Genomic DNA, 25,864 nt, shown 5'->3' with positions numbered 1-25,864 from the left:
TTGTGCTAATAAAGAATCAAAAGTTTAGTGGAACAGAGAATGAGGATTTCAAACCATTCAGTGTTACAAAGAAAAGTGTGAAAATACCATTCTTTGGTCTAGATTAGCTGTTCCCTTTACATTAACATTCCAATGGCTTTTTGAAAAATTTAAAATGTTGAACCTCGTTAGGCAAAAACAAAATTATATATACACATATGGATGTATCGTACAAATGAACCTTTAAAAGAAAGTCTTGTCCAACAGCTGATTAAAGATACTTAGGTACCTTTCTGTTTTAAAAAAAGAGTTAGTGTTTGAGTGTATAAGCACAGAAATAAGTAAGTTAAAAATTACCCATGGGGAAAAAAAACTGTTTTACCAGTCTATAAATATTATACCTTTCTGGTGTCCTTGCTCTACTGAGTTCACAAGTAAACATTCAATGTGACATGCTCAAGATCCTAATGCTGGTGGAACAATTCCTGTACCTGGACAAATACTACATTATGATTTGTTTGATGGATAGTTAATGCATGTTGCTTCCTGTTTCATAGATGTAGCTTCATTAACTGCCTCTTGATCACCTCCATCAGCTCCAAATCCAGTTCCTCCGGCTCTCTCATTAACATCAGCATCATCTTCCAAACCATTGTAAAATTCTTCAATCTCACTTTCATCCTCCATAGGTTCTTCTAAACTTGGACTCTGGCATGTTCCACTATCACTGTTACTGCCACAAGAACTAGAGGATAAGACATCATCTTCAGAGTCTGAATATACCTCGGCACCATGGAAAATATAACGGTTTGGTGGTAAAAACAGATATTGATTACCTGAAATACAGTAATAAGAGACAAGTGAGTTATTTCAAGTTTTCTAAGACTTGGTCTGAGTGGGCTGTCTGGAATAAAGTGTAGCTTCTAGCCTTTTACCTGAGTATCATTACTAGAGGCTATTACTGTAGTTTCTCAAACACAAGCTACAGACTCACTCGGTCCTGCATGAAAATCTTAGTTCTGCCACTCATCAACTTTGTAAATTGGGAGAGTTATCTCTGTGCCTCAATTTCCTCATCTGGGTATGAAATAATTTTCACAACCTTATGAGGCAAGTATGAAAAAAATGTAGACAGCCACGTTCAATGAAACTCCCTTTGAACAGATGTGATGAGATGAAATAAAGTATCCAGCCCACCACCCACCCTCTGAATCAATCTATTTTTACAAGAGTCCTATCATGTTAAAGTGTGAGCAGCACTGATCTAGCGCTGGCCTTTTAAGCTTTCTTTCCCAATGCCCTCCCAAATTAGCATTTGCAATATAAGATTTGAGACCTCCGATGGTAAGAAGCATTCCCTGCTTTTGTTTACATTTTGATGTAAGTGAATGGGTAGGAACCTTAAACATTAATGATGAAATGTTTTATACCCTTATATTCACAAGCACCAAGTACCTTCTGACTTAAGTCTGTTATCACACGGTGTTATATTTATTGCACCATATCCCAGACTGATTCACAAAAGCCTAACTGCATAGTTACCTGGAGTGACATACCATCTACCAAACATACCCGAGTTTCTCTTCAAAATGACTTTCAAGCTTTTTTATACCCCATCATGACCCAGTTCTCACCTATTATGTGTTGCAGCATGGAAACCACTTACTTCATTGTGTTTCAGAGACTGGAGAAAGAAAACCCCACCTGGTGCTTCTTATTAGGGCCATGTCCTTTGAATCACATCCCCTCACAGTCTGTTAAAGGGTCCCAGCACATGGCTCTCCTGCCCTTTCCTTTCTATAGCTTAGGCCATGTTTATAAAAAGAACACTTCAGAGACTTCCCTGGCAGTCCAGTGGTTAAATTAAGACTCTGCACTCTCAATGCAGGGGACCTGGGTTCTATCCCTGCTGGGGGAACTAAGATCCTGCATGCTGTGCGGAGCAGCCAAAATAATAAATAAATTTAAAAAAAATAAAAAAAAATTCTTTCTGCTCTGGCCTCCCCTGAAGAACTGAATCATCTATTTCTCAGTGGAAGTACCCTATATACCTGTCTGTTTCTGCCCTCTTGGCAACCCTCAAGACATTTACATTTTACTTCCTAAATGCTCCAACTTCCTCCCTTTCAGCCTCGACCTCACAACAAACAGTGGCAAACTAAAATGAGTAAAGTCCAGCTGTTGTTTGGTTTTAACCGCTAAAAATGTTAAGTTTTACACTCTTTACATCCGTTATCTTTTCAAATACTCACAATGCTATGAGAGAGAAGCAGATCTGACAACTCAGTCTAATTCCAAAGCCTGTACCTTCAAAGGTCTAAATTGGTAGAATAAAACCAAGGTATAATACCAATTTCCTGGGGCAGAGTTTTGTATGTTTGACCCATCTGTCAAAAAGACAGCCAGAGAATGCTGCCAGTGCCTAGGCAGACTTTGTATATGATAGAGACTTATCTTACCCTGACTAAATCAACAGTAATTTCTCTACTTCTGACTCTTCCCACATTTGAAAGCGTAAGTATTCTTCTGTGCTCTTTCTAGTTTTCCCCACGGAAGACTTCCCCTAATTACAGTTCAAGACCAAAGTCAGAACTTAGGTGTTACAGAAAGCCTTCAATAACCTAGTGCCCTCCAAGTAGCATAAACCTTTAAAAAATTTTTTTCTCATTCACCTATTTTTGTAATTATATACACAAATATCAGTAGCTTGATCGGTGTCTCCAGAACTTGCTGTATGCAAAATGCCCAAAGGCTTACTCAACTGAACTAAAATTTATTTAGAGCAAATGATTACAACACAATACATCTGTCTCAAATTTCTTGTCAGTTTTCACCATGTATAGTAAGTGGAATGGGACTTAATGTTTTAAGCTGTACAAAGTTGTTGCATCTAAGAGCACAAGTTTCTGTTTGATTAATACTTGGTCATAAGTGGTTTCAAAAAGTAGAAAGTGATTTCACTTATGTTAATACTTATGGATAGGGACTTCCCTGGTGTCACAGAGGTTAAGAATCCGCCTGCCAATGCAGGGGACACGGGTTCGAGCCCTGGTCCGTGAAGATCCCACATGCTGCAGAGCAACTGAAGCCCGTGCGCCTAGAGCCCGTGCTCCGCAACAAGAGGAGCCACCGCAATGAGAAGCCCACACACCGCAACAAAGAGTAGCCCCCGGCTCACCGCAACTAGAGAAAGCCCGCGCTCAGCAACAAAGACCCAAAGCAGCCAAAATTAATTAGTTATTTTTAAAGAAAACTAATTGATAAAAAGACTTCCCATGTGTCACAACAGGGTAGATGGTATTTCTGATACTCAGTGGCAAAGAACCAGCTGTTTTCTAGATCTGAAACAATACGACCTAATGGTTAAGAGAACCCAGAATCCACCTGGTTCTTGCACACCCTAGTCGTTATCTTGCCTGGGGTACTTAACCTCTATGGTCCTCGGTTTCCCACCTGTACCAGAGTAGTAATAGTTCCTGCCTCACGATACTAAAATCAGAAAATGTGAAGTCACTGACCCCCAGGAAGTACCCACATCTCAATCACTTCTACCAGCTAAAGCTCTCACCAGAAGATGGCAGGGCACTCGCTCAGTATTCCCCACTTAAATGCTTCCCTTCTCATTCCCCAGAGAAACACAAGGCACAAAGCATGCTTTCACACCACTTTTCCCCCATATTACGGAAGATACCGTTTATCTTTTCCTGGCTTAAAATCTCAACTTTATAGTTTCTCTAAACACAATCAACTATTACATTTAGCCGCATAAAATTACCCTAACTAGCCTGCCAAAACTCACTTCTTACAAATATTTCGTTAGAATAATTATAACCTTCAAAATGTTTCAACAGCCTTTCTTACCATCAAGCCGTTTACTAATCTGCTCCTTTGCGAGTCTAGCTGGCCAGCATTTTCTCACTGTTTCAGCAACTGAAGTTCTTTCATTTTTCTCCCCAGTATTGGAGGCAACATTCTTCAAATCCGGACTCTCCAACTGTTCATTAACACTTTCAATGCTCCTAGCAGAAGTCTGTACTTCCTGTGATTTTTCTTCCACACAGTTTTTTGACTCAGACACATCTGGATCATCACCATTACTCTTTGTTTCTTGGTCTAAAAGAGTGACAATCACTGAAGAATCTGCTGGTGAGGTTCCTTCTGGTGAACTCGAGCCTTCTGAAATATTGAGGGGTGTGGGTGGCAACTCTGACAAATGAGCCAATTCTTTTTGTGTTCGTGGAGGTTTTTCAGTAATTTCTGAAAGCTTTACAGGGTTGCAGCAAAGTTTGGCGTATTCACCACCTAACCTGTGACACAATTCATTAATAATGACATCACAGTCTCCAAGAAGCTCTACATCAAAATGCAGGTGAGGCAAAGGTTCCCTATTAATTAATATCTGAGGCACTTCATGGGGTATGGAACCTAAGAATAGGGTGAAAAAAGTAAGAATTAGAGAAAGGAAGGGAGGTACACTAATAAAACCAAAAGAAATGCACTATGTAAAAATGTAACAGAATTCCCTGGCAGTCCACTGGTTAGGACTCTGCGCTTTCATTGCCACGGCCAGGGTTCTATCCCTGGTCAGGGAACCAAGATCCCGTAAGACATGAGACATGGCCAAAAAAAAAAAATCGAACATGCTCCCAATACCAAAGAAGACACCCAACTCTAGTATTCAACCAAGCTATGACATACCATCAAACTATCAAGGAAACAGAGATGGGCAGCAAAATTTCAGGTTCTACTCCTGTCACCTGGTTACCTCTGGGTAATCGCCTCACTTTTTATGCTGTATTCAATTTCCTTGTCTGTATAATGGGGTAATAACAGTACTTCTCCACAAGCTTGCAGTGACCATTGAGTTATGCAGAGAAGAGTTCTTGGCGCAGTATAGGTAATAGTTATTCTACTAAAAGGGCTTCTGATATGTGAAAATTCATACCAGTCTGTTATCCACTACTATGTACCAGTGTCTTACATTTTTTAAAAAGTACCTTTGCCTATCACCAACACATTTTACTACCCCACAGGAAACTTGGAAGTTCTCTGCCTCACATTTAAATAGAAAAAAATAACACGCAAATAAGCTTATACATTAAATTTTCTTTTTTTTTTTAGTTACAAATTGTCCTATAATCTGCTTTAACAGAATTTCACAGCTACTTGGGGAAGGCCGAGTTAAACTGCTAAAGCCACTACATGTGGGCTAGGAAAAAAAAGCTGAATTGGAGAGTTTAACTCTCTTGTTTCTTCCAGCAGTTTGCTCTAGCTATCTGTTTGCTGGTATGGGAGTCCAATTTTAATTCTCCAGTTAAGGGTTTGATATACTCTCCTCTTTCCCTCACTTTAATGGCACAAATGATGCTACTGAATTAGTCCCTCTATCTTCCTCCCCCTTGCTTGCTCACTAGAGGGAGAAAAAAGGTAGTATGCGAGCATGGATTAAAGAAATATTCCTGAGAATAATAGGGACTTAAATTGTTTTTGAGCATTTTTACACACATGAATACCCTTGTGGGTAGAGCTGATCCACATACAATGATTGACAAGGCATGACTGTTATTCTTACAAAAACAAACCAATCATTGTGAGCCCCCAAATTCTATCTTACATGAGTACGTTACACATGTATCAAGCTATACATCTGACCTTACTGGACCAAAAATCAATTACATTTGAAAGATTAACTACCCAAAACTAAAAATACAGATTATTTTTAATATGTTTCCTCAATATATGTAGAATTAGCTCATGCTAACTCCTGCCACATTAAAGTACATTCCACTGAAAAGTTTAAGTTGAACTGTTTCCCTTTGTTATTACTTCTGTTTTGAAAGCCCTCTTCCCCCACTGAAATGTCAGATTAACCAATCTTCCTGAGCAAGAATATGTCACCTAAAAAAATAAAAGTTTGGGGGCTTCCCTGGTGTCACGGTGGTTAAGAATCCGCCTGCCAGCGCAGGGGACATGGGTTCGAGCCCTGGTCTGGGAAGATCCCACATGCCGCGGAGCAACCAAGCCCGTGTGCCACAACTACTGAGCCTGTGCTCTAGAGCCCGCGAGCCACAACTACTAAAGCCTGCGCGCCTAGAACCAGTGCTCCGCAACAAGAGAAGCCACTGCAATGAGAAGCCCGCACACAGCAATGAAGAGTAGCCCCCGCTCACCGCAACTAGAGAAAGCCCGCGTGCAGCAACAAAGACCCAACGCAGCCCCAAAAAAAAAAAAAAAAAAAGTTTGGCTCTTCACCACTCTTGAACAAAAAACAGAAGATCATTGGGGTCTACTCTACAGACCCACAACCCATGGCAAAATATACAGAAATGGTTCTCTAAAAAAAATCATCACCCACTTACTCGGAATTAGTGCTACTGGTCTTACTTTCAGGGAAGACCCAATAACAATGAGAAGATCAACTTCATCTTTGTCATACTTCATGGCTCTATGAAACTGTTCTGGTAAATTTTCACCAAAAAAGACAATCTCTGGTTTCATGATAGCAAGTGGTTCATCAGCTGGGCACCTAGGACATCGAGGAACCACCTGCATGTTCCAGATTTTAGTTGAGGTGGGAAAGAGAAGGGCAAGCCCGAGTTAGAGTCAACATTTCCACACTTCCCAAGAATTCATTTCAAAATTATCAAAGAAAACAGAAAAGCTGTGGATAAATAGCAGGGAAAACTGGATAAAACCTAAACATCAACTATCAATGACCCGTTAGTTTATTAACATACAATGAAATACAATTTTGCTATTATCTGTGTATGCTGCTATTATGATATCTGTACAGACCTACATTTGATATTCAAGAGTCCATTATATATTAAAAGGAAAAAGCAGCATGTGTATATATGTACACAGATGAGACTTAACTTTAAAAAAATACAAGTTTGTAAAATATGATTCCATTTTAATATGCTATCTTCTCATAATTATATGATCAACTATATATGCAGCTAAGCATACAGAATTTATTTCTGGATGGTTTTTATTCTCTGGCATATTTTCCTGTATTTTTTGGTCAATGAGCGTACATGAAATATTTTTTACAAAATGAATCTGACAGGCACTTTTAAAAAGGGAGAGTAAGGAGAAAAACTAATGTTAAATAACACCACACTTAATGATCTGGGTTTTTATTTTAGGCTTATATATTAGGTAGTCAACTTCATCAATCAAGAGATTACGGAGCAATGTTTTTAACTTAAGGTTTTGAAAGGTTTTTGTGTATTTCTCTGGAATTCCCAATGGTAACTAACATTTGTTTTCCTGGATGTTTCTGTACCACATAAATACTTCCAGGAAAACAGGACTGAGATAAAAGAAACAGATCAGAGACATGCACAATTCCTAAGATATGGGTGATAAATTACCTGATTAAAAATATCTCCTCGTACAGCTTCACAGTCAACTTTATATTTACAAATCAGGCAAGATGCTGTTGCAAAGGAACCTAAAAACAACCAACAAATATATGCTTTATTAAAGAAATTTTTCCATTTCTTAAATAACGGTTATAATGTAAGCTTGAAAACAGAAAAGCTAGCGACTTTAAAATTTTTAAGAGACTCCATGAGAGAGATGCTGATATAATGATGCTTCCTAAAGCTACTCTTTTAATAAAATATACCAACTCCTCCAGGAGTAAAACTGCAGACTTGGAAGGTTACAACTGTATTACCTTAGTTTAACAGCTGTGTTTCAAAAAGTTTAGATACATAAGAAAATGGTCTATTCATACTTGTTTTAGATTTAGTCTTCAGATTTCTGAAGCCTGTACATCTGAACTACTCAGCAGTTCCCTCTGGTTTCCTAAAGATGCTGTTTTTTTCATCCATAGCTAATATTACTTTTGTATTCAAAAAAGGTTAATAAAAGAATTTAATGTTACATAATTGCTGCATCTTTTGAAATCCAAAAGCACATTAATATCTGACATTTTGTACAATTAAGTGTCAAGGCCAATATTTCTGGTTTCATATTTTTGCAATCTACTTTCCTTCATTTATCTACAATTGATCAGACAACATGATTAAACAATAAGGCTTAATCTCCATTCCTGGATGGCAGCCTTTTTTCTAATCCTAACTTTTCCTACAAAACTAACTAATATGTAACAGAAAAAGCAATCCAGAAGTTTACTAACCATGACACTGAATTATCCTTTGGATTCCTGCAACCTGTTCCAGTGTATCTATGTTTTGAGTATAGTTGCGAAGTAGTTTTCCTTCATTATCTGACAAGGCTATGAATTTGTGACATAGAGATGGTTGGAATTGTCCAGGATATATTTCCTAGATAACGCAAAAAGCAGAAAAAAGATTATGTAAGTGTTAACAAATGTCACAGGTTTAACAATAACAAAAAACCAAAACTACCAATGATAATTAAAAAACAATACATGAGCATCTCAAAGCATCTAGATGGATGCCACACACACTTACAAAAGGATTGTTGCTGTCGTATGTGTAAAACTCAGCAGTTAGTGAACATGGCCTCTTGGAAAGGATAAAGTCGACCCACAAACATCTCTTATAAATGCTAATTGATATTTTAATAAAAGTCAGAAGAAATACATACCTTAATATATATCTAATTTTTGTTGGCTGCAAATGATTTTTGTTTTGTAAGGAAAAAGGGAAAAAGTTTAAGTTGAAATTAAAGATATCAAAGATATGGTGACTTTTTAAAAAAAAACTAAAAAAGGCACTGTCAACATAATATTAAAAATTTTTTTGATTCATCATTTATTATAAATATCAACCTGTTGGAAGTTTAAAGCTGAAGTTTTAATTCCTTACCAAAATTGTTTTCCTTCCACTGCACAGGCACATACTGGTATAGTATAGAGTTGCTCATGAATGCTGAGTTGCTGGATTTTGTGTGTGTGTTTTTCCCCCCAAATAATGCTTCAATGCTGTTTCTTCTTTAAAAACAAAGAATTCAGATATACACATGGCAAAAAGATCAGAGAAAAAGTATCAATTTTGGTCCTCTCAACTTTTGACAGTGTTTTCATTAAACTTCATTTAGTAAGTGACTATGGCAAAGGAAGTTTCTTCTCTTTTTTCTTTGAAGTAGTAGTTCTGCCTACTTCCTTACCATTCATTACAGCCTCTAACCTATTACAATGCTAGCAAAAAACAAGATGCAACCGTATGTCCATCAACAGAGGACTGGTTGTAGAAATATGGTACATCCGTAATAGTGGAGTATGCAGCCATTAAAATGAATGAGGGAGGTCTCGATACACTGACCTGGAAGATGGTCCATGACATATGTGAAAAAAAATCAAGCTAGTCACCACTGTGTATAGCTTTGTTTTTGTTGTTGTTTTGTTATTAAGCAAAAGTGGGAAGTATATACGAAGTATACAGATACATTCATTTAAACATCAAGTCAGGAAGGATACAAACAATCTATAAAATGGGGATGGGGGTAGGGGACTTCACTTCTGACATTATACAAAAGGTTTGACAGTTAAGATTCTAGATGACTACTTCTAACCTACTTAATATTTCAAGTTTAGAAAAAACTACTGGGATACCTTTTAAGTAAAAATAATAATGCAAATCTCATTATAAAGACTATCACATCCATGTCCATTACGCTGCTGAAAATGTTATATAAAACCCAAGAATTCTGCCTCTCATTCAAATTTTTATCATAAAGTTCATGAACTTTGCAATTTAAGAAAGACAATGCATATAGAAAGAAGTAACAAGTGAAGAGTTTATTAAAGCTAATGTTTATAGAAAACTGAAAGCCACATTATGTTTTGGACCATTAGGTTGTGCTCTCTATTAACCAATGTTTTCTCCCCAGGTTGCTTTTTTCTAATACATTTACATTTAGAGGATTAAACGCCAGCACCTTGCAAACCTCCCCTCTGGAAACAGCTGTTAAAGGAGTATTTTAACAAATATTATAATATTCTAGGCAACAGATAAAATGGGATCTAAAGTAGTAAGGAAAGTGCTAATAGCATGCCAAAAGCAGCACAAGAACAAATGGCTGACTACCTCCAGAATAAGGCTGGGCAGCACGAGTACCAGGACTCCATCCTCCTGGAATGAACTTTTGTGTGCCTCATCCCCACCCTTTTTAAAAGGGGAGGGTGGGCTTCCCTGGTGGCGCAGTGGTTGAGAGTCCGCCGGCCGATGCAGGGGACGCGGGTTCGTGCCCCGGTCTGGGAAGATCCCACGTGCCGCGGAGCGGCTAGGCCCATGAGCCATGGCCGCTGAGCCTGCGCGTCCGGAGCTTGTGCTCCGCAACGGGAGAGGCCGCAACAGTGAGAGGCCCGTGTACCGCAAAAAAAAAAAAGAGGGTAAGAAGAACAAAAACCTGTGGGACACTAGATTCAGCTCTACACTCTAGTTTCCCTTCATATCATATCAGTTCAGGGTAATTTAGTCCTTAAATTTACAAATCAATTCCTGTAGTTGGGAATAATTTTTTTTTTTTTTTGCGGTACGCGGGCCTCTCACTGTTGCGTCCTCTTCCGTTGCGGAGCACAGGCTCCAGATGCGCAGGCTCAGCGGCCATGGCTCACGGGCCCAGCCGCTCTGAAGCACGTGGGATCTTCCCGGACCGGGGCACGAACCGTGTCCCCTGCATCGGCAGGCGGACTCTCAACCACTGCGCCACCAGGGAAGCCTGGGAATGATTTATGAAGGGTTTGTTTCATCTTATAAGCCTACATTTTATGATGATTTGAAACTTTGTCTGTTTTCTTTCAAATATGCAGTGGACCATGTCTGAATCATTAGATTTAATATTGTGTTCAAACTAAGGGATATAATCTGAAATAATGGGGAAAAATTACTCTGAAAGGACTGTTTTTTAATAGAAATTACTCCTAAATCAGGCTCTTACTTAACAAGGAAAGTTTTAAAAAACTAATTGACTGGAGATACAACTTTCAGATAAAATATGGATTAATTCTTCACGTTGAAACTGTGACACGCTAGTTCTAAGAAAGACAGGCCATCCCAAATCTGAACCTCCTTAAGTCCCATTAAGGAACCAATCATGTGGGCTGGACCATTATTATTGCCACAGGGATCCATTTAGAATAGAGTAGAAGCACAGCTGGGACCAAAGGCTCAAATACTATTAAAATGACAGGCTGCTTTCACAGCAGTGTCCAGAAACACATGAACAGTCCAGTAATTGGCCATAGGCAACCAATGTGACCAAAACTAAAGCTTAGAACTATCTGCCACAGTAAGCTGTCATGTAGAAATAATGGTTTTTCTCCAGAGATGCTCTCTGCTTGCTTGCTTGCTTCTCAAAATTTCTAGCAATATGAATGAGATTCCAGTCAAAAGCAGGGGTGTTAACTGCAGCCCCTCAAAACTAAAAGGACTCATCAAAGTTTGAGATGCCACTATTTGCTAGGTAGTAAGTAGAGCTATTAAGAAACTAGAATTTACATTCTCCATGCTGTCAAAAAAAAATAAGTGAAACTAATTGATCCTGGTAAGGAAAATCCTCATAATCCCTGGTCTTGTTTCATTCATTCCACAAAACCATAGACTACTCAAAATCTTACCTAATCAATACTTGCAAATTAAAGTTAAGTCACCTGACTTGTTTGATTCATTCCACAAAACCATAGACTACTCAAACTCTTACCTAATCAATACTTGCAAAATAAGTTAAGTCACCTGACAAATTTAACTACTTTTTTCCTGTTAAACATCTGGCTTCCCCAAGGAACTCAAGCTTCAAACTTTTTCCACACTGGGACACCAGATAGCAAATATTTAAGGCTTTGCGGGCCATTCAGTCTCTGTCCTTACAGTCTATGTGGCAACCACTCAAGTCTTCTATTGTAGTACATCTGCAGCCACAGGCAACAGGCCAATGAATAAGCATAGCTGTGTTCCAGTGAAACTTTATTTACTATCACTGATATTAGAATTTCATATAATGTTCATATTATGTGAAGTGTTATTCTTTTGATTTTTTTCCCCATCCATTAAAAAATTTTAGTTCACAGCTGTACAAAAAAAGGCAGTGGGCCACATTTGGACTAAGGCTGTAATTTGCCAGCCCCTGTACTAATCTAACACAAGAGAATTTCAATTAGTCAAGCATTCGTTACTACTTAATGTAAGTAACAGGCATAACAGGAGCACTTTATAATAATGCTGTAGACTGGGCTGAGGACTGGGTTTTTACATTTTCAAGGACTGTAAAGGAAAAGAACACAGTATGACAGAGTTCCCATGTGGTCCACAAAGCAGGTTACATTTACTACCTGGCCCTTTACAGAAAAAGGTCTACTGACCCTCCTGTGGACATAAATCCCCCATCTTGCAGATGAAAAAACCAAAGCACAGAAGTAACGCCAAAAGTCACAAGAGCTAGCAAGTAGCAGAACTATCATTCAAACCCAGTTTTGATGCCAAAGTGCAGCTCTTAATCACTATGCAATTTCTGATCCCTCAACCTCATGTTTCCTATTTTTCTTTTAGGCTAAATACCATTTCTATTAGGTATTGCAAATCAGTCCACAAAAACTAATCTAGTAAGTATATTTCACATTGCACATCCTTCACGGGATTAGTGGAGACTGGAATTCCAATCACCCTCTAATGTAAAAACACTCTTCAAGGGCTTCCCTGGTGGCGCAATGGTTGAGCGTCCGCCTGCCGATGCAGGGGACACGGGTTCGTGCCCCAGTCTGGGAGGATCTCACATGCCGCAGAGTGGCTAGGCCCGTGAGCCATGGCCGCTGAGTCTGCGCGTCCGGAGCCTGTGCTCCGCAAAGGGAGAGGCCACAACAGTGAGAGGCCCGCGTACCGCAAAAAAACCCCAAAAAACAAAAAAAAACACTTTTCAAGAATACATGTTCTTGGGGACTTCCCTGGTGGCCGGTGGTTAAGACTCCGTGCTCCCAATGCAGGGGGCCCTAGTTTGATCCCTGGTCAGGGAACTAGATCCCACATGCATGCTGCAGCTAAGAGTTCACATGCCACAACTAAGGAGCTGGAGAGCCACAACTAAGGAGCCCGCCTGCCGCAACTAAGACCAGGCGCAACCAAATAAATAAATATATATTTAAAAAAAAAAACAAAAAACCCCCACACATGTTCTCCAGAATTCCCTGGCAGTCCTGTGGTTAAGGACTTGGTGCTTTCACTGTCATGCCCTGGGATCAATCCCTGGTCAGGGAACTAAGATCCACAAGCTGTAGGTTGCGGCCAAAAAAAGGCATATTCTCACAAATCAGTATGATAAAGATAAGCATCTCAATGGAAAAAAAAATAGCTAAGAACAGACAGGCAACTCAAAGATATACACATGGCAAGTAGTAAGAAGCAGTCATCTACATTAGTAAACAAAAACAGAGCACTAATGAGAAGATGCTAATTTTTTATTTATTACACGGATAGTTTTAACTGCCCTAAAAACAACTCTAGATATCCACTAAAAGGAGACTGATTATATATATTGGGGTACAACTATCAAAACAGTACTATGCAGCCTTTTCTTTAAAATGAGGTATATCTAAGTGCCGCCATGAAACTATTTCCAAGGATATTAAATGGGAAAAAAGCAGTGTAGAGAAAAGGGTACGTGATTCTGTTGGTAATCATTTTTAAAGTATTATTAGAAACGTACAATACCTCTCCCCGCTACACACACACAAACAGGTTTACTCATTTTTTTTTTTGCCTAGAAGGAAACCCAATGAAACATTTTACCATGATAACCTTTGAGAAAGAGATTAGAGGTAGGGAAGACTGAAGGGAGAGGCCAACTATCATTTGTTGTGTACTGTTTGGATTTCTTTTTAAAACCATATACACAACATACACACCAACACACACACACACACATTCTAAAAAATACTTTAATACTTAACGTATCACGGGAGGCTTTTTTTTGTGGGGGAGAGGGCATGGGCATGCTAAATCAGTTTTCTCGTACACTTCTACACTTCTGATGGGAGTATATATTATTCAACCTTTCCAGGCAGCAATAAGGTAAAACAAATGAGGACCCTTAGCAGTTTTGCTTTCAGAAATTTATCCTAAGAACATTATAAACATACCAAAAAGGACAATCAGAGCAATACCTTTTTAATAACAGAAAGCAGGAAATATCCAAAAGGAGCACTTGCAGGATTAGTTACAGTAGGACCACTTGATGAACACTATGACCATTATCAAGCATCTGGAAGTTTATTAAACAGAAATACTACAAATCCAAAGCAGTAGGTAAAAGAGCCCATTTTTATAATATCACCCAAATATAATACTCTATACTTATATGTAATCCACCTACACAAGTCAGTATTAACATACTGTCTTCACGTGAATGGGACTGTGGCCTTTTTTGGGGGTGGGGGTGTGTGCTTTTTTTGATTTTTAAGTAATGAGCTGGTTTTGAGATGTCTTAGCTTTATAACTACATAATCTGGTATATCTGCACATTATCAATAAAGTGACAATTTACTGAATAAATATACGTTTTGGAAGTTCATATTTCTCCCTCTACTTTTTCTTGAATTTTATCACTTTAAGGGAAAGAACATTCACTGTATTCAATATGGGCGAGCAACTACACTCTCTGAACACAGTCCTTTAAAAAAAACAAGAAAAAGTTATTTTATACAACCTCAGTTTCACCTTCACTGACTCTTAAACCACTCATTTTTATCAGCACCAGTGAATTTAGACTCCTCAGGACCATGACCACAACCTCATTATCAATTTAAACCCTTATTATGCAAGAGGACAACAGTTCAGAACAAGAATATATAGCTTTAATGTTGGCCTTAATTGTTCTTGTGCAGAAGAATTCAAAGTGGTACTAAAGCTAGGCACACTTAACATGCTGGTGCTCAAACAGGGAGCAATTCTGCAGGAGACATTTGGCAACATCTGGACACATTTTTGATTGTCAAGACGGGGGTGGGGGACTAACGGCATTTAAAGGGAGGAGGCCATTGGTTGCTGCTAAATATCCTACAGTGCACAGAACCGCTACTCACAGCAAAGAATTATCCATCCCAAAGAGTCAACAGGTTGAGAAACTGCTCTAATGAACCAGCTACCTCTTTCACACACCTCTCCATTACTTTTGAGTTTCCAGTCTAGATGAAATCTGTTTCTTCTCAGTTATATACAATCAATGGCTTGATACATCTGTAGAAACTTTCCTTCCAAAATGCCTAAATTCACAATATTTCCTGTTTTCATGGCTATTAAATTTATTTTCTCTCAAAAGGAACCCTCCTACACTGTTGGTGGGAATGTAAATTGATACAGCCACTATGGAGAACAGTATGGAGGTTCCTTAAAAAACTAAAAATAGAACTACCATATGGCTCAGCAATCCCACTACTGGGTATATACCCTGAGAAAACTATACTTCAAAAAGATACATACAACCCGAATGTTCATTGCAGCACTACTTACAATAGCCAAAACATGGAAGCAAGCTAAATGTCCATCAACAGATGACTGGATAAAGATGTGGTAAATATGTACAGTGGAATATTACTCAGCCATAAAAAAGAATGAAATAATGCCATTTGTGGCAACATAGATGGACCTAGAGATTATCATACTAAGTGAAGTAAGCCAGACAATGACAAATATATCACTTATATTAAAAAAAAGAGAGATACAAATGAACGTATTTACAAAACAGAAATAGACCCACAGACATAGAAACAAACCTATGGTTACCAAAGGGGAAAGGGGAGGGGGGGATAAATCAGGAGCTTGGGATTAACAGATACACACGACTGTATATAAAATAGATAACCAATGAGACCTACTGTATAGCACAGGGAATTATACTCAATAGTTTATAATAACCTATAAGGGAAAGAATTTAAAAAGGAATAGATACATATGTATGTATAACTGAATCACTGTGCTGTACACCTGAAACTAACACAACATTGTAAATCAACTATACTTCAATTTAAAAAAATTCATTTTCTCTCATAACTAGCAAAGTAACCATCTTTTAATTAACTTTCTCCTTAGTACAGACACTGCAAGAAAACTTTAGGTTATGACTATTTTACTCATGTATTCTTTTTGGAATCCAGTAAAATATAGTATTTACATACCCTCCCCATCCTTCATTTTTAAATACTATTCTTTATTCTTTGTCCTTACTTATTTGTCCTTCAGCTTTTTCCTATTCATTTTTAGACCCAAATTAACTCAGTCTCTCTTACCTATTACTATTTATTTTAAGTGCTATTTCACCAACTAGGTACTTTCCTTTTGGCAGTTCCTAATGTAAGAATTGAAGTACAACACTCCTATATGAGTGGCAGTTATAAAGATTATTTATTTAGCTCCTACCATAACTTAAACTTTCATAGAGAAGTGAAACATGCTGCCCCTCCAACTTTTTCTTCTCCTAGGTACTATGAAATCTGTACACTGTAACACATTAACACTGTGCCATTTTTACTCCAATTCAGATATTTCATTTTCTCTTAAGCACTGTCTAGATTTCTATTATGTGTATTTTTATAATTTGTCTTTGTAAGAATAATTCTTAATTGCTTCTATAGATTCTCACATGTCAAAACCAGTTTAAGCTAAAACTGAATACCCACTATATACATTAGACAACTAAGGTTACAATCTTCCTCACCTTGCTATTTGTATTCTCAGTTACCACATTTTCCGCAAGTGTCAGGCAATTTAGTATATACTGAAGTGATGGGGAAAAAGCTGAAGTTAGTTTGAGCATGTTTTTTGTTTCCTCTCAGAACAGAGAATTTACAGCAAAAACCTTGTGAGCATTACATAAATGCACTAGTGAATCAAGCTCTTATAATCAGATACAAGATCAAAGTAAATTCTAGTTACTTGATGCCTTTCTTAAAGTGCTAATTTCTGGGGAATTCCCCGGCAGTCCAGTGATTAGGACTCCACACTCCCACTGCAGACTGCAGGAGGCACAGGTTCAATCCCTGGTCTGGGAACTAAGATCCCACATGCCATGCAGCACGGCCAGAAAAAAAAAAGTGTTAATTTCTGATAACTAGAGCCAGTGTCCTAGGTCCAATTCAAGAAACCAGTAACTAAGTGATATTTCATTGGTCTTCAAAGTCATGCAGTAGAACCCCCTAGCACCAGTATGTTAAAAACAGTGAATCTTCATGAATTCATATTCTTGTAACAAAGGAAAAGAGACACTCTACATTATTTGTTCAATTTAGTGTGAACCAGCTGTCTGTTCTAAAGGCTAGATATAGATGACCATCATCACCGCTGATACATGAAGTTCAAAAATTTTTATAAGTTTCAAGTTGATTACTGGAAAGATTCAAATTTCTTAGTAGCCTGCAAAATTTTCAAATTTAGTTTTCAGTTCTAGCAAGTAAATCACATCCAAGAAAATCTAATGTAATTTCCCCATTTTACTCTAATTCCCATTTATAAGCACACTTGCATAAAACAAAATTATTTCTTTAGATAGTCCATCAATCTAAGCTAATACCATGCATTCTGAATTGGCAGAGCTTTTCTTATAGGTATGTAAATAGACCACATGATTTGAAAGTAGCTGAGGTTATCCTTTAATGGAAATTCAGGTCCACTTCACTTCTCTGCTCATTAAAAAATAATCACTAATACAAAAGACCCTTTCAAATATACTAAAGTTTAGCAACAACAATTTTACAATTTCTTTCCATAAAGCTAAACTATAGAAAAAAGACTTCTAAAGTAAAATTTCTTGGGACTTCCTGGGTGGTCCAAAGGCTAAAGACTCCATGCTCCCAATGCAGGGGACCTGGGTTCGATCCCTGGTCAGGAAACTAGATCCTGCATGCCGCAGCTACAAGATCCCGCGCACCGCAACTAAAGACCCAGCACACTCAAATAAATAGATAAATCTATTTTTTTTTTAAGATAGAACTTCTTGGGTATGGTATAATGCGTAGTTATCCCTCCATATTTGCAGGTTCCACATCCTTGGATTCAACCAACTGTAGACTGAAAATATTCAGAGAAAAAGAATTCCAGAAAGTTCCAAAAACCAAAACTTGTATTTGCTGCACCAGCGACTATTATCATCATATAAGCATACCTCAGAGACATCATGAGTTTGGTTCCAGACCACAGCAATAAAGTGAATTATCCCAGTAAAGTCAGTCAAATGAATTTTTTGGTTTCCCTGTACATATAAAGTTATTTTTATACTATATGGTAATCTATTAAGTATGCAATAGCATTATGTCTCAAAAAAGTACTATCTTAATTAAAAATACTTTATTGCTAAAAAATGCTAACCATCATCTAGGTCCTCAGCAGTAACAAAGATCACTGATCCCAGATCACAGTAACAAATAATGAAAAAGTCTGAAATACTGTGAATGACCAAAATGTGACATAGAGACACAAAGTGAGCAAATGCTGTTGGAAAAATGGCGCCTAAAGACTCGCTTGATCACAATCCCTCGAATTTGTAAAAACAAAAAAAGCCCACAGAATATGTGAAGGGCAATAAAGTGAAGCAAAATAAAACAAGGTATGCCTATAATAGATATTATAAATAATCTAGAGGTGATTTAAAGTATACAGGGAGGGGACTTCCCTGGTGGTCCAGTGATTAAGAATCCACCTTCCAATGCAGGGGACATTCAATCCCTGGTCAGGGAACTAAGATTCCACATGCCGCAGGCAACTGAGCCCGCGCTCCTCAATTAGAGAAGCCCCTCACACCTCAACGAAGATCCAGCAACTAAGACCAGATGCAGCCAAAAATAAAATTAAAAAAAAAAGTATACAGGGAGGATGTGCATAGATTATATGCAAATACTATGCCATTTTATATAAGGGACTTGAGCATCCTCAGATTTTGGTATCTGAGGGATCCTGGAACTAATCCCCCTCAGATACCAAGGGAAGACTGTAACATCAAACTTTAAACTCCAGAGCAGAGCTGCCAAATAAAAACATAATATGAATCATATATACAATTCAAATTTTCTAGTAACCACATTAACAATGTGAAATCTTCCTCATTTATAACCCAATAACAAAGTATTATTATTTACACAGTCATTATTTATATATATATAATACATAATAAAATTTATATTTTGCGTGTTTTCTATACTAGGTTTCCAAAATCTGGTATGTCTTCCACACTTACATAACATCTCAGAACACTTATGCACTCAACAGCCCCACGTGGCAAATGGCTTCTGAACTGAACAGAGCAGCACTAAAGACGCTAGAGCATAACATATCAACCTTGACTCAAATGCAATCTAAGACTTCACCTCTAATCACAAATTTCTCAGGCACATCCTCATGTGTTAAAACCTAGCTACTATAAAACATACCAGGGCTTCCCTGGTGGTGCAGTGGTTGAGAGTCCGCCTGCCAATGCATGGGACACAGGTTCGTGCCCCGGTCCGGGAAGATCCCACATGCCGCGGAGCGGCTGGGCCCATGGGCCATGGCCGCTGAGCCTGCGCGTCCGGAGCCTGTGCTCCGCAACGGGAGAGGCCACGACAGTGAGAGGCCCGTGTACCGCAAAAAAAAAAACATACCAAAGGCAGATGTTATAATCTTTATGATCCATAAAAAATATTCAAAATCAAAACAGTGATGTTACTTTTATATGATCTACTAACCTCTAAAAAAGCCTGGACAATGTAAAGGCCATTACTGAAGTGCAAATTTGAAAAATACGCAATAGCCTCTTCTTTGAAAATAAGCTCAATCCTAAAATGAAGAAAAGCAAATGACAGTCCCTTCTGGGAAGAAGGGAATTCTGACTAAAATGACTTTATTTCAGTGATTTTACTCCACCACAGTACTAATAGTCAATTTACTAGACTGCCATTCAAAATAATTTTTCATGAGAGAAAGACAAAGAAACAACTAGAAGAGTTTGTAGTACCTTTGCAAACTTGAAGAATGGTCTTGGATCTTTTCTGAAATATTCAATGTCAAACATTGCTTGAGGATCTGGAAGGTCTGGGAAGTCTACTGCAAGGCGAGCATAAATACCATCTCTTGACCTGAAGTCAGGTATTCCACAAGAAACAGAAACCTGAAATACGCATGGCATAATTTGTACAATTAAATCTTCTACTGCTACCTTAATAATTATTAGTCCTCTTATCACACAATTAGGGAAGAGTTGAAAAATATTTTTAGTTTGAAACTTCTTTTGGGGAATGGAGATAATGCCCTACTTTCATTTCTAATAGAAATAAAACACTCAGAAAACCAGTATAATTAAATCCATCACATACTCCATTCATAATGGGGTAAAGAATTTTAAGTCAGGCTAACTTTAAACCTTTATAAGCATTTAACCAACAAATTAAAACAATTCCAACTTGATTGAGAACGAAGTAAACCATTCCAAATTATTTTAACTAGAAAGTAGGCAAGAATTTCTATTACAGTCAAGTATTTCCAAAGAAATCCCTCTTTTGGGTTAGAGTGCTACTACTTCAAGAACGCTAAGTTTCTCTATTTTCCTTAAAACACTATGTTGTACAATATTTCAATTTTTAAGAATAGATTTAAATACTATGCGTTTTCTACAAATAAACCTTGACATTACAAATAGGGACTTCAGAGGTTATCCTTTTGTTTCACAATTTTGTCAGCATTTACTCCACTTTAGCCTCAGAGCAAAACAAACTTGCCTAAATCACATCGGGGAGCCAAGTGTAACTATTCTTCATAATCATTTACGATTAAATAACACCCTCCCTTAACCAAAAGGTTAGAAAGCGGACTGATTTTTCTCCAACAGCTGTCCTGGTCGCTACAATGTAACATATTCTGTATTCAACACACAATATGAAATAGCCTAAGTAACTAGTTATTTGAGACCTAAAGCGGAACAAATGAAAAATCTCAACCCACCACAATCACATAATTTAAAATGGAGGAGAGGTAGGAATCTGTTACCTTTCCAACACTGCATTACCTGCCAACACATATTAGGCTCCCCGTTTCCCCATATAGGTCAAACAAATAACCAATTTCTCTATCAGACCCTGACACACTTTAATGCAAGCAAAATTCCCTGCATCTCCTTAGAAGTTGTGGTATAATGTAGGTAAAAATCTTGCCTTAATTCCACTTACCTACTGTGCCAGTAAACAGACGTGAATCTTTTTTAAGGTTATTGAGAGGTTTTAAAAAAACTGAACCAATTTAGTAATTGCTCCTGCACTCACTTTTTAGCAGTTTCCAAACACAAATGCCCATCATCATATATGGATAAATTCTTCTACACCAGAAAAATGTTTCTGAATTGGACAAGGCTTAAGAAAAAACATACATCACCCCCCATACTAGTGTTTTATACATCTTACATACCCCAGCTCCAGTTAGAACTATTATTTTTTTGCACTCTTGCAGTAATTTCACAGCATCTTCAATTGTATTAATATCTTTTCTTTTTTTCCTTTTTGGTGGTTCTGAAAGGATATTAATAACAATCTGCCACAGTGTCATATCATCCAATTCAGGTGGAGGAATTGTTTCTGGTAGTAAATCTTTAAGAATCGTTCGAGGATCCGTGCCAATCATGAGATGTTGCTGAACAAAAGTATATGGACCTATATCAAGAGGGAAAAGAACTAGATCAGATCCACTTCCAAGTAACTGAAAATCTAATTTATTTTTTGAAGTAAGAAATTAGCAATGCTTAACACTGTTTTGCAGAGTAAAAAAAAAAGCACTATAAAGGTGTTTCATTCACAGCATCTTCAGATCTAATGCTATATCCCAAAGAGATTAGGGAGATCAGGAGTTGAGCCTGCCCCTAGAGCTGTAAAATAACAAGAGTCAAAGTAATTAACTACTAGAATTAAATTTCTATGGTTAAAATCTAGAAAAATACAACATAAACATGACAGAAGTATGTACAAAAGGGTTCTACAAATCAACACAGGAAAGATCTTACGAGTCCCGAAAGCCCACACTATTTATCATTAAAGACATAAAGAAAAAAGAAAAGGAAATCTATACTTTACTATCTTTTAAAATTTTCCAGTAATAATCTTCAAGTTAATCTTAACCAGTCTCCCAAAATGATACATACAATGCTGATGTTCTGAGCTTTAATTCTTTACCCTGAAATTTCTTAGATCAGTTCCTAGCTTGAGAAAACCAAAAATACAGTAAATATAAACACTAAAAATGAACTAATCATTACTATGTTTAAGCAGTCAAGGCATTTTTGAAAAAAACCAGCACATTAAGAGAAAGAACATTTTGAGATGGTCATGTTACTGCCTTGGTATAAAAATCTGATACTGTGCTCTACTTCAAAATACTTCTCATTTCATCAAAATACTTAATAAATATTTACTGAGAACAAACTATGTGCCAGGCACTTTTCTAGGCACTGACAAAACAGTCTACAAATCAGTCAGAAATCCTTGCCCCTGTGGGACTTATATTCTAGTACAGGAAACCAGCAATAAAAAAGTTACATACAGAGATTATTTTAAAGCAAAAACAGAACAAAGCACTAGACTTTCCCTAAAACCAAGATGATATTAAATCTCATCAAACACCTAAGAACCTCATCACCAGGCTACAAGGGGACAGAGAAATATATTTTTTGCTGACGTAAAAAGAGAATACTGAAAAAGATAGCTCTTAAACTGTGAAACCATACCTATCCGTGGTCTTGGAGTCCAGTCACTAGAACTCGCATGTGAGGCTCTATCATCCTCATCACTTTCACACGAATGGAAACCGTTGGTGATGATTTCATCACCAAACAGAAGGTTATCTGCAAAAGAATCCAAAAGTAACTCAAGGTTTCTGAAACAATCTGCATCTAAAATTATGAAAATCTATAATTATGACGCAACAATTTTCAATGAATAAAGCACTTAACATTCATACTGCCTATGTAAAGAATGCCTACTGGATCAATCTGCACCATTCACAGGAACAGTATATCCTCATCTTTAGGGATTCTGCTCGGAATCTAAGTTTCAGTTCATCAAAATCTAGAAAGAAATTACGTCTACTTAATCAAAACACAAAAAGTAGTAACCTAGTTAGACTGAATTTATTGATCACAAATAGTTCATAAAACTTATCAACTAAAAATTTACCCAAAAAAGTCGTGCAAATATTACCATGGCAACTTGCACTTCTCTTATATAACACTAAACGTACAAAAATACCTTTGCATTATTCGTTTCCCTTATTAAACTATGTTTCTTGAAAACAGGGGTTTTCTAATCCAATCCCTAATGCACACGTTGTTGCCTTTTGATATGATCAAATGGTCCACTGATTGGATTTATTGATACAAATATTAATAAAGACGCACATCTATCCGGATAGAAACTCTGAAACACTTAAGGCTGACAGGACATATACAACTATCACATCTGCTTTACTATGCCAGAAAAATGTCAATTCGTGTTTCAGGGTTACATATACACACACAAGAAGATATTTAATCTAAAAACCATTATAAGAACATGATTAGAGGAAAACTACTACTCAAAGTACTCTAAAACTACTATTACTCTCCTATGCCCACTATTAGTTGCACCACAGAAGGGTAACGTCTTTAGAAGCAACTACACTCTTTAAAATTTAAAACAAGTTTAAAAATAAAGGCCCTCCAAAAAACACACACACACACAAATTGCACAGGTGTCAGTTTGCAAAGGCAACTGCAAAAGGTTGGTGCAAGGGACAGTCAGAAAGTTTCAGGTTTAAGTGTGCGGGGGGTGGGGGGGTGAGCGGAGAAGCAAAAGACATTTAACAAAAGCAATACGTTAAAAGAGTAGGAGGGGAGAGAAACTTTTTTTAAAACCAGCTGCGAGGCTAGCCCGCCCCGCGGCTGCGCAAAGCGCGAGGCCACTGGGGCGGGCCGCGGGCCGCGGGCCGAGGGAGGAGGGAGGGGAGAGAGCGAGGGAGGGAGTCCTCGGGCCGCTCCGGCAGCCGGGCCCGCAGCCCCGGAGGCGCGCAGCTAAGGAGGGCCCTAGTGGGGAGGAGAACACCGCAGAGCCAGCCCCGAGCCCCCAGCCCGCCCGACACTCCCCCACCCCAGGAGGAGCCCCGGGAGGAGGGGGGGATGCGCAGTCCCGGCCCGCCCGCGCCCTGCGCACCTCGGTACCCAATAGCCGCCGCCGCCTCTTCCTCCTCCTCGCCCTCGTCCTCGTCGTCGTCGTAGAAGTCGTCGGCCGGCGGCGCCTCCCGGGATAGGCCCTGTAAGCCCGGCCCATTGTCTCCTTCTCCGGCCGCCGCCGCCTGGGCCTCCCGCCGCAGCGCCGCCGCCGGGCAACCGCCGGCCGCCGCCGGCAGCTCACGCTCGGGGGCCGCCCCGCCGGGCTCGCCCGGGCTCCGCCCGACGCCGGGGGCGTCTCTCCGCGGCCTCTTGCGGAGCGGCTCCCCGGCAGGCGGTGACGGGGCCTCCCTCTCAGCCGTCACTGCCGAGGGGGAGCCGCCGGGCTGAAAGACGAGCGCCGCCTCGTCCGCCATCTTTCAGCTGCCTCTCTGGCCCTCCTCCCTCGCCTCCTCTCCTCCCGCTCGACTCGCGGCACTGGCGCCCCCGCGGCTCCGGCTGCGGGAGATTTAAACCCCGTCACGTGACCCGCCCCTTTTCGCCCCCGCCCTCCCGCCGCTCCCGCCACCCACGCGGGCCGGACCACAACACGGCGGGTCACGTGGCAGGAGGAGGCGGTGTGGGCCGGGAGGAAACGCGGCCGGGGCTGCTGCGGCCCTACCCCTCGGCGGCAGGCGAGTCTTTCAGCCAAACTTGTCTTTCAAACTGTCGTCAAATCACTGCTGCCTGGTTGGGTCAAGTTTTGGTTCGTACTGCGAGTTTCCGCTTTTGCCTGAAGTGCACACCTTGCTCGCCTTACTTTGTCTTTTCTGGATTTACGCTAAGGGTTAAAACTTAGTTCCTGAAAGGCGATCAGGAATGGAGCTGGCCAAGGCTCAGCTTCCTGAAATACGCTAGGTAGTCGGTCTATTTGTTAACGGTTATCAGTAGACGCAAAAGGACACAGTTAACTCTTCAACCTCCTCACCCCATTCTGACAACTCCTCTTTGCCTCCTTTTTTTCTCTTTGCTTCTCTCCTGAGCCGGTTGCTTTTTCTCCCTCTCTCCATCCCTTGTAGGGTGGTGTAGGTTGTCATATCCTGAAAGGCATGTGTCAGCCCTGGAAAGACCTTTGACGGGGGTGGGAGGGTGATCAGCCTTTCTGCTTTCTGGCCCCAGCTTGGCTCCAAATGTGGGATTTACCTTCTCTGAGCTTCATGAAATGAGTATACAGGGTAAAGTGGGGCGTTATGAGGAGAACTGGACTGAGCATGACTTGGCCCCTATAAACATCTGGATTTGGGTTAGAATTTGAGGTCCTTCCCTTCTAGCGTGAGCAATTGATTTAGCTTTTCTAAACCCAATGTCTTCATCTCTAAAATGCTAATACCTATTTTGTAGGGTTGTGATGAGAATTAAATAAGATAACCAGATGTAAACTGAGGGGTACATAATAGCTAAAAAATATTAGTTACTTTCCTACTTGAAGCCCCTCTACTTTCCACTTTTCCTGAAATTTCCAGGACTCTGTCACTCCACATCTAGCCTTAAGTAAGGACCCATATAATACATGGAAGATCCAGAGCCAAACTTGGCAGGCATCTCTGCCTCTGGACATGGCACTTCTATCCACTTAAGGGACCTCTGTGAGTTTATAGTATATCAGTCCTTAAGCTTAAAGTGGGTTCTGTCTATACCATGCCAATTACTGTTTGAACTTAAGAAACCAACTTACGGTGTTTCTTCCTTAAAAAAAAAAAAGTTCTAATTTTGAAAATGTAACTCTGGGGGTCCCATCTAAAGCCAAAAGTCTTTGTACCTCAAATTAAAC

The 25,864-nt window shown here is 39.1% G+C and overlaps 1 protein-coding gene across 3 annotated transcripts; it reads right to left on the bottom strand.

Moving 5' to 3' along the window:
• Nucleotides 1–486: 486 nt before the first annotated feature.
• On the bottom strand, nt 487–24,470 carry SIRT1 (sirtuin 1; the record flags this gene model as incomplete). 3 transcript variants are annotated; one of them, XM_079703646.1, is made up of 9 exons in its annotated part: nt 487–815; nt 3,841–4,404; nt 6,339–6,525; nt 7,356–7,435; nt 8,129–8,276; nt 19,888–20,040; nt 21,330–21,571; nt 22,639–22,755; nt 24,035–24,470. In XM_079703646.1, 9 exons carry the CDS (start codon nt 24,468–24,470, stop codon nt 487–489), a joined length of 2,256 nt encoding a protein of 751 aa, XP_079559772.1. The 3 variants fall into 3 exon arrangements, with proteins under 3 accessions (XP_079559772.1, XP_079559773.1, XP_079559774.1); XM_079703647.1 differs by having other exon boundaries at nt 24,098–24,470; XM_079703648.1 differs by lacking the exons at nt 19,888–20,040; nt 21,330–21,571; nt 22,639–22,755; nt 24,035–24,470 and adding an exon at nt 8,784–8,816.
• Between the last annotated feature and the right edge of the window lie 1,394 nt (nt 24,471–25,864).

Source organism: Hyperoodon ampullatus (assembly GCF_949752795.1).
Source record: "Hyperoodon ampullatus genome assembly, chromosome: 1".
Lineage (NCBI taxonomy): Eukaryota > Metazoa > Chordata > Mammalia > Artiodactyla > Ziphiidae > Hyperoodon > Hyperoodon ampullatus.
The sequence above is the reverse complement of the archived record's forward strand: the minus strand, read 5'-3'. Positions and strand labels throughout refer to the sequence as shown.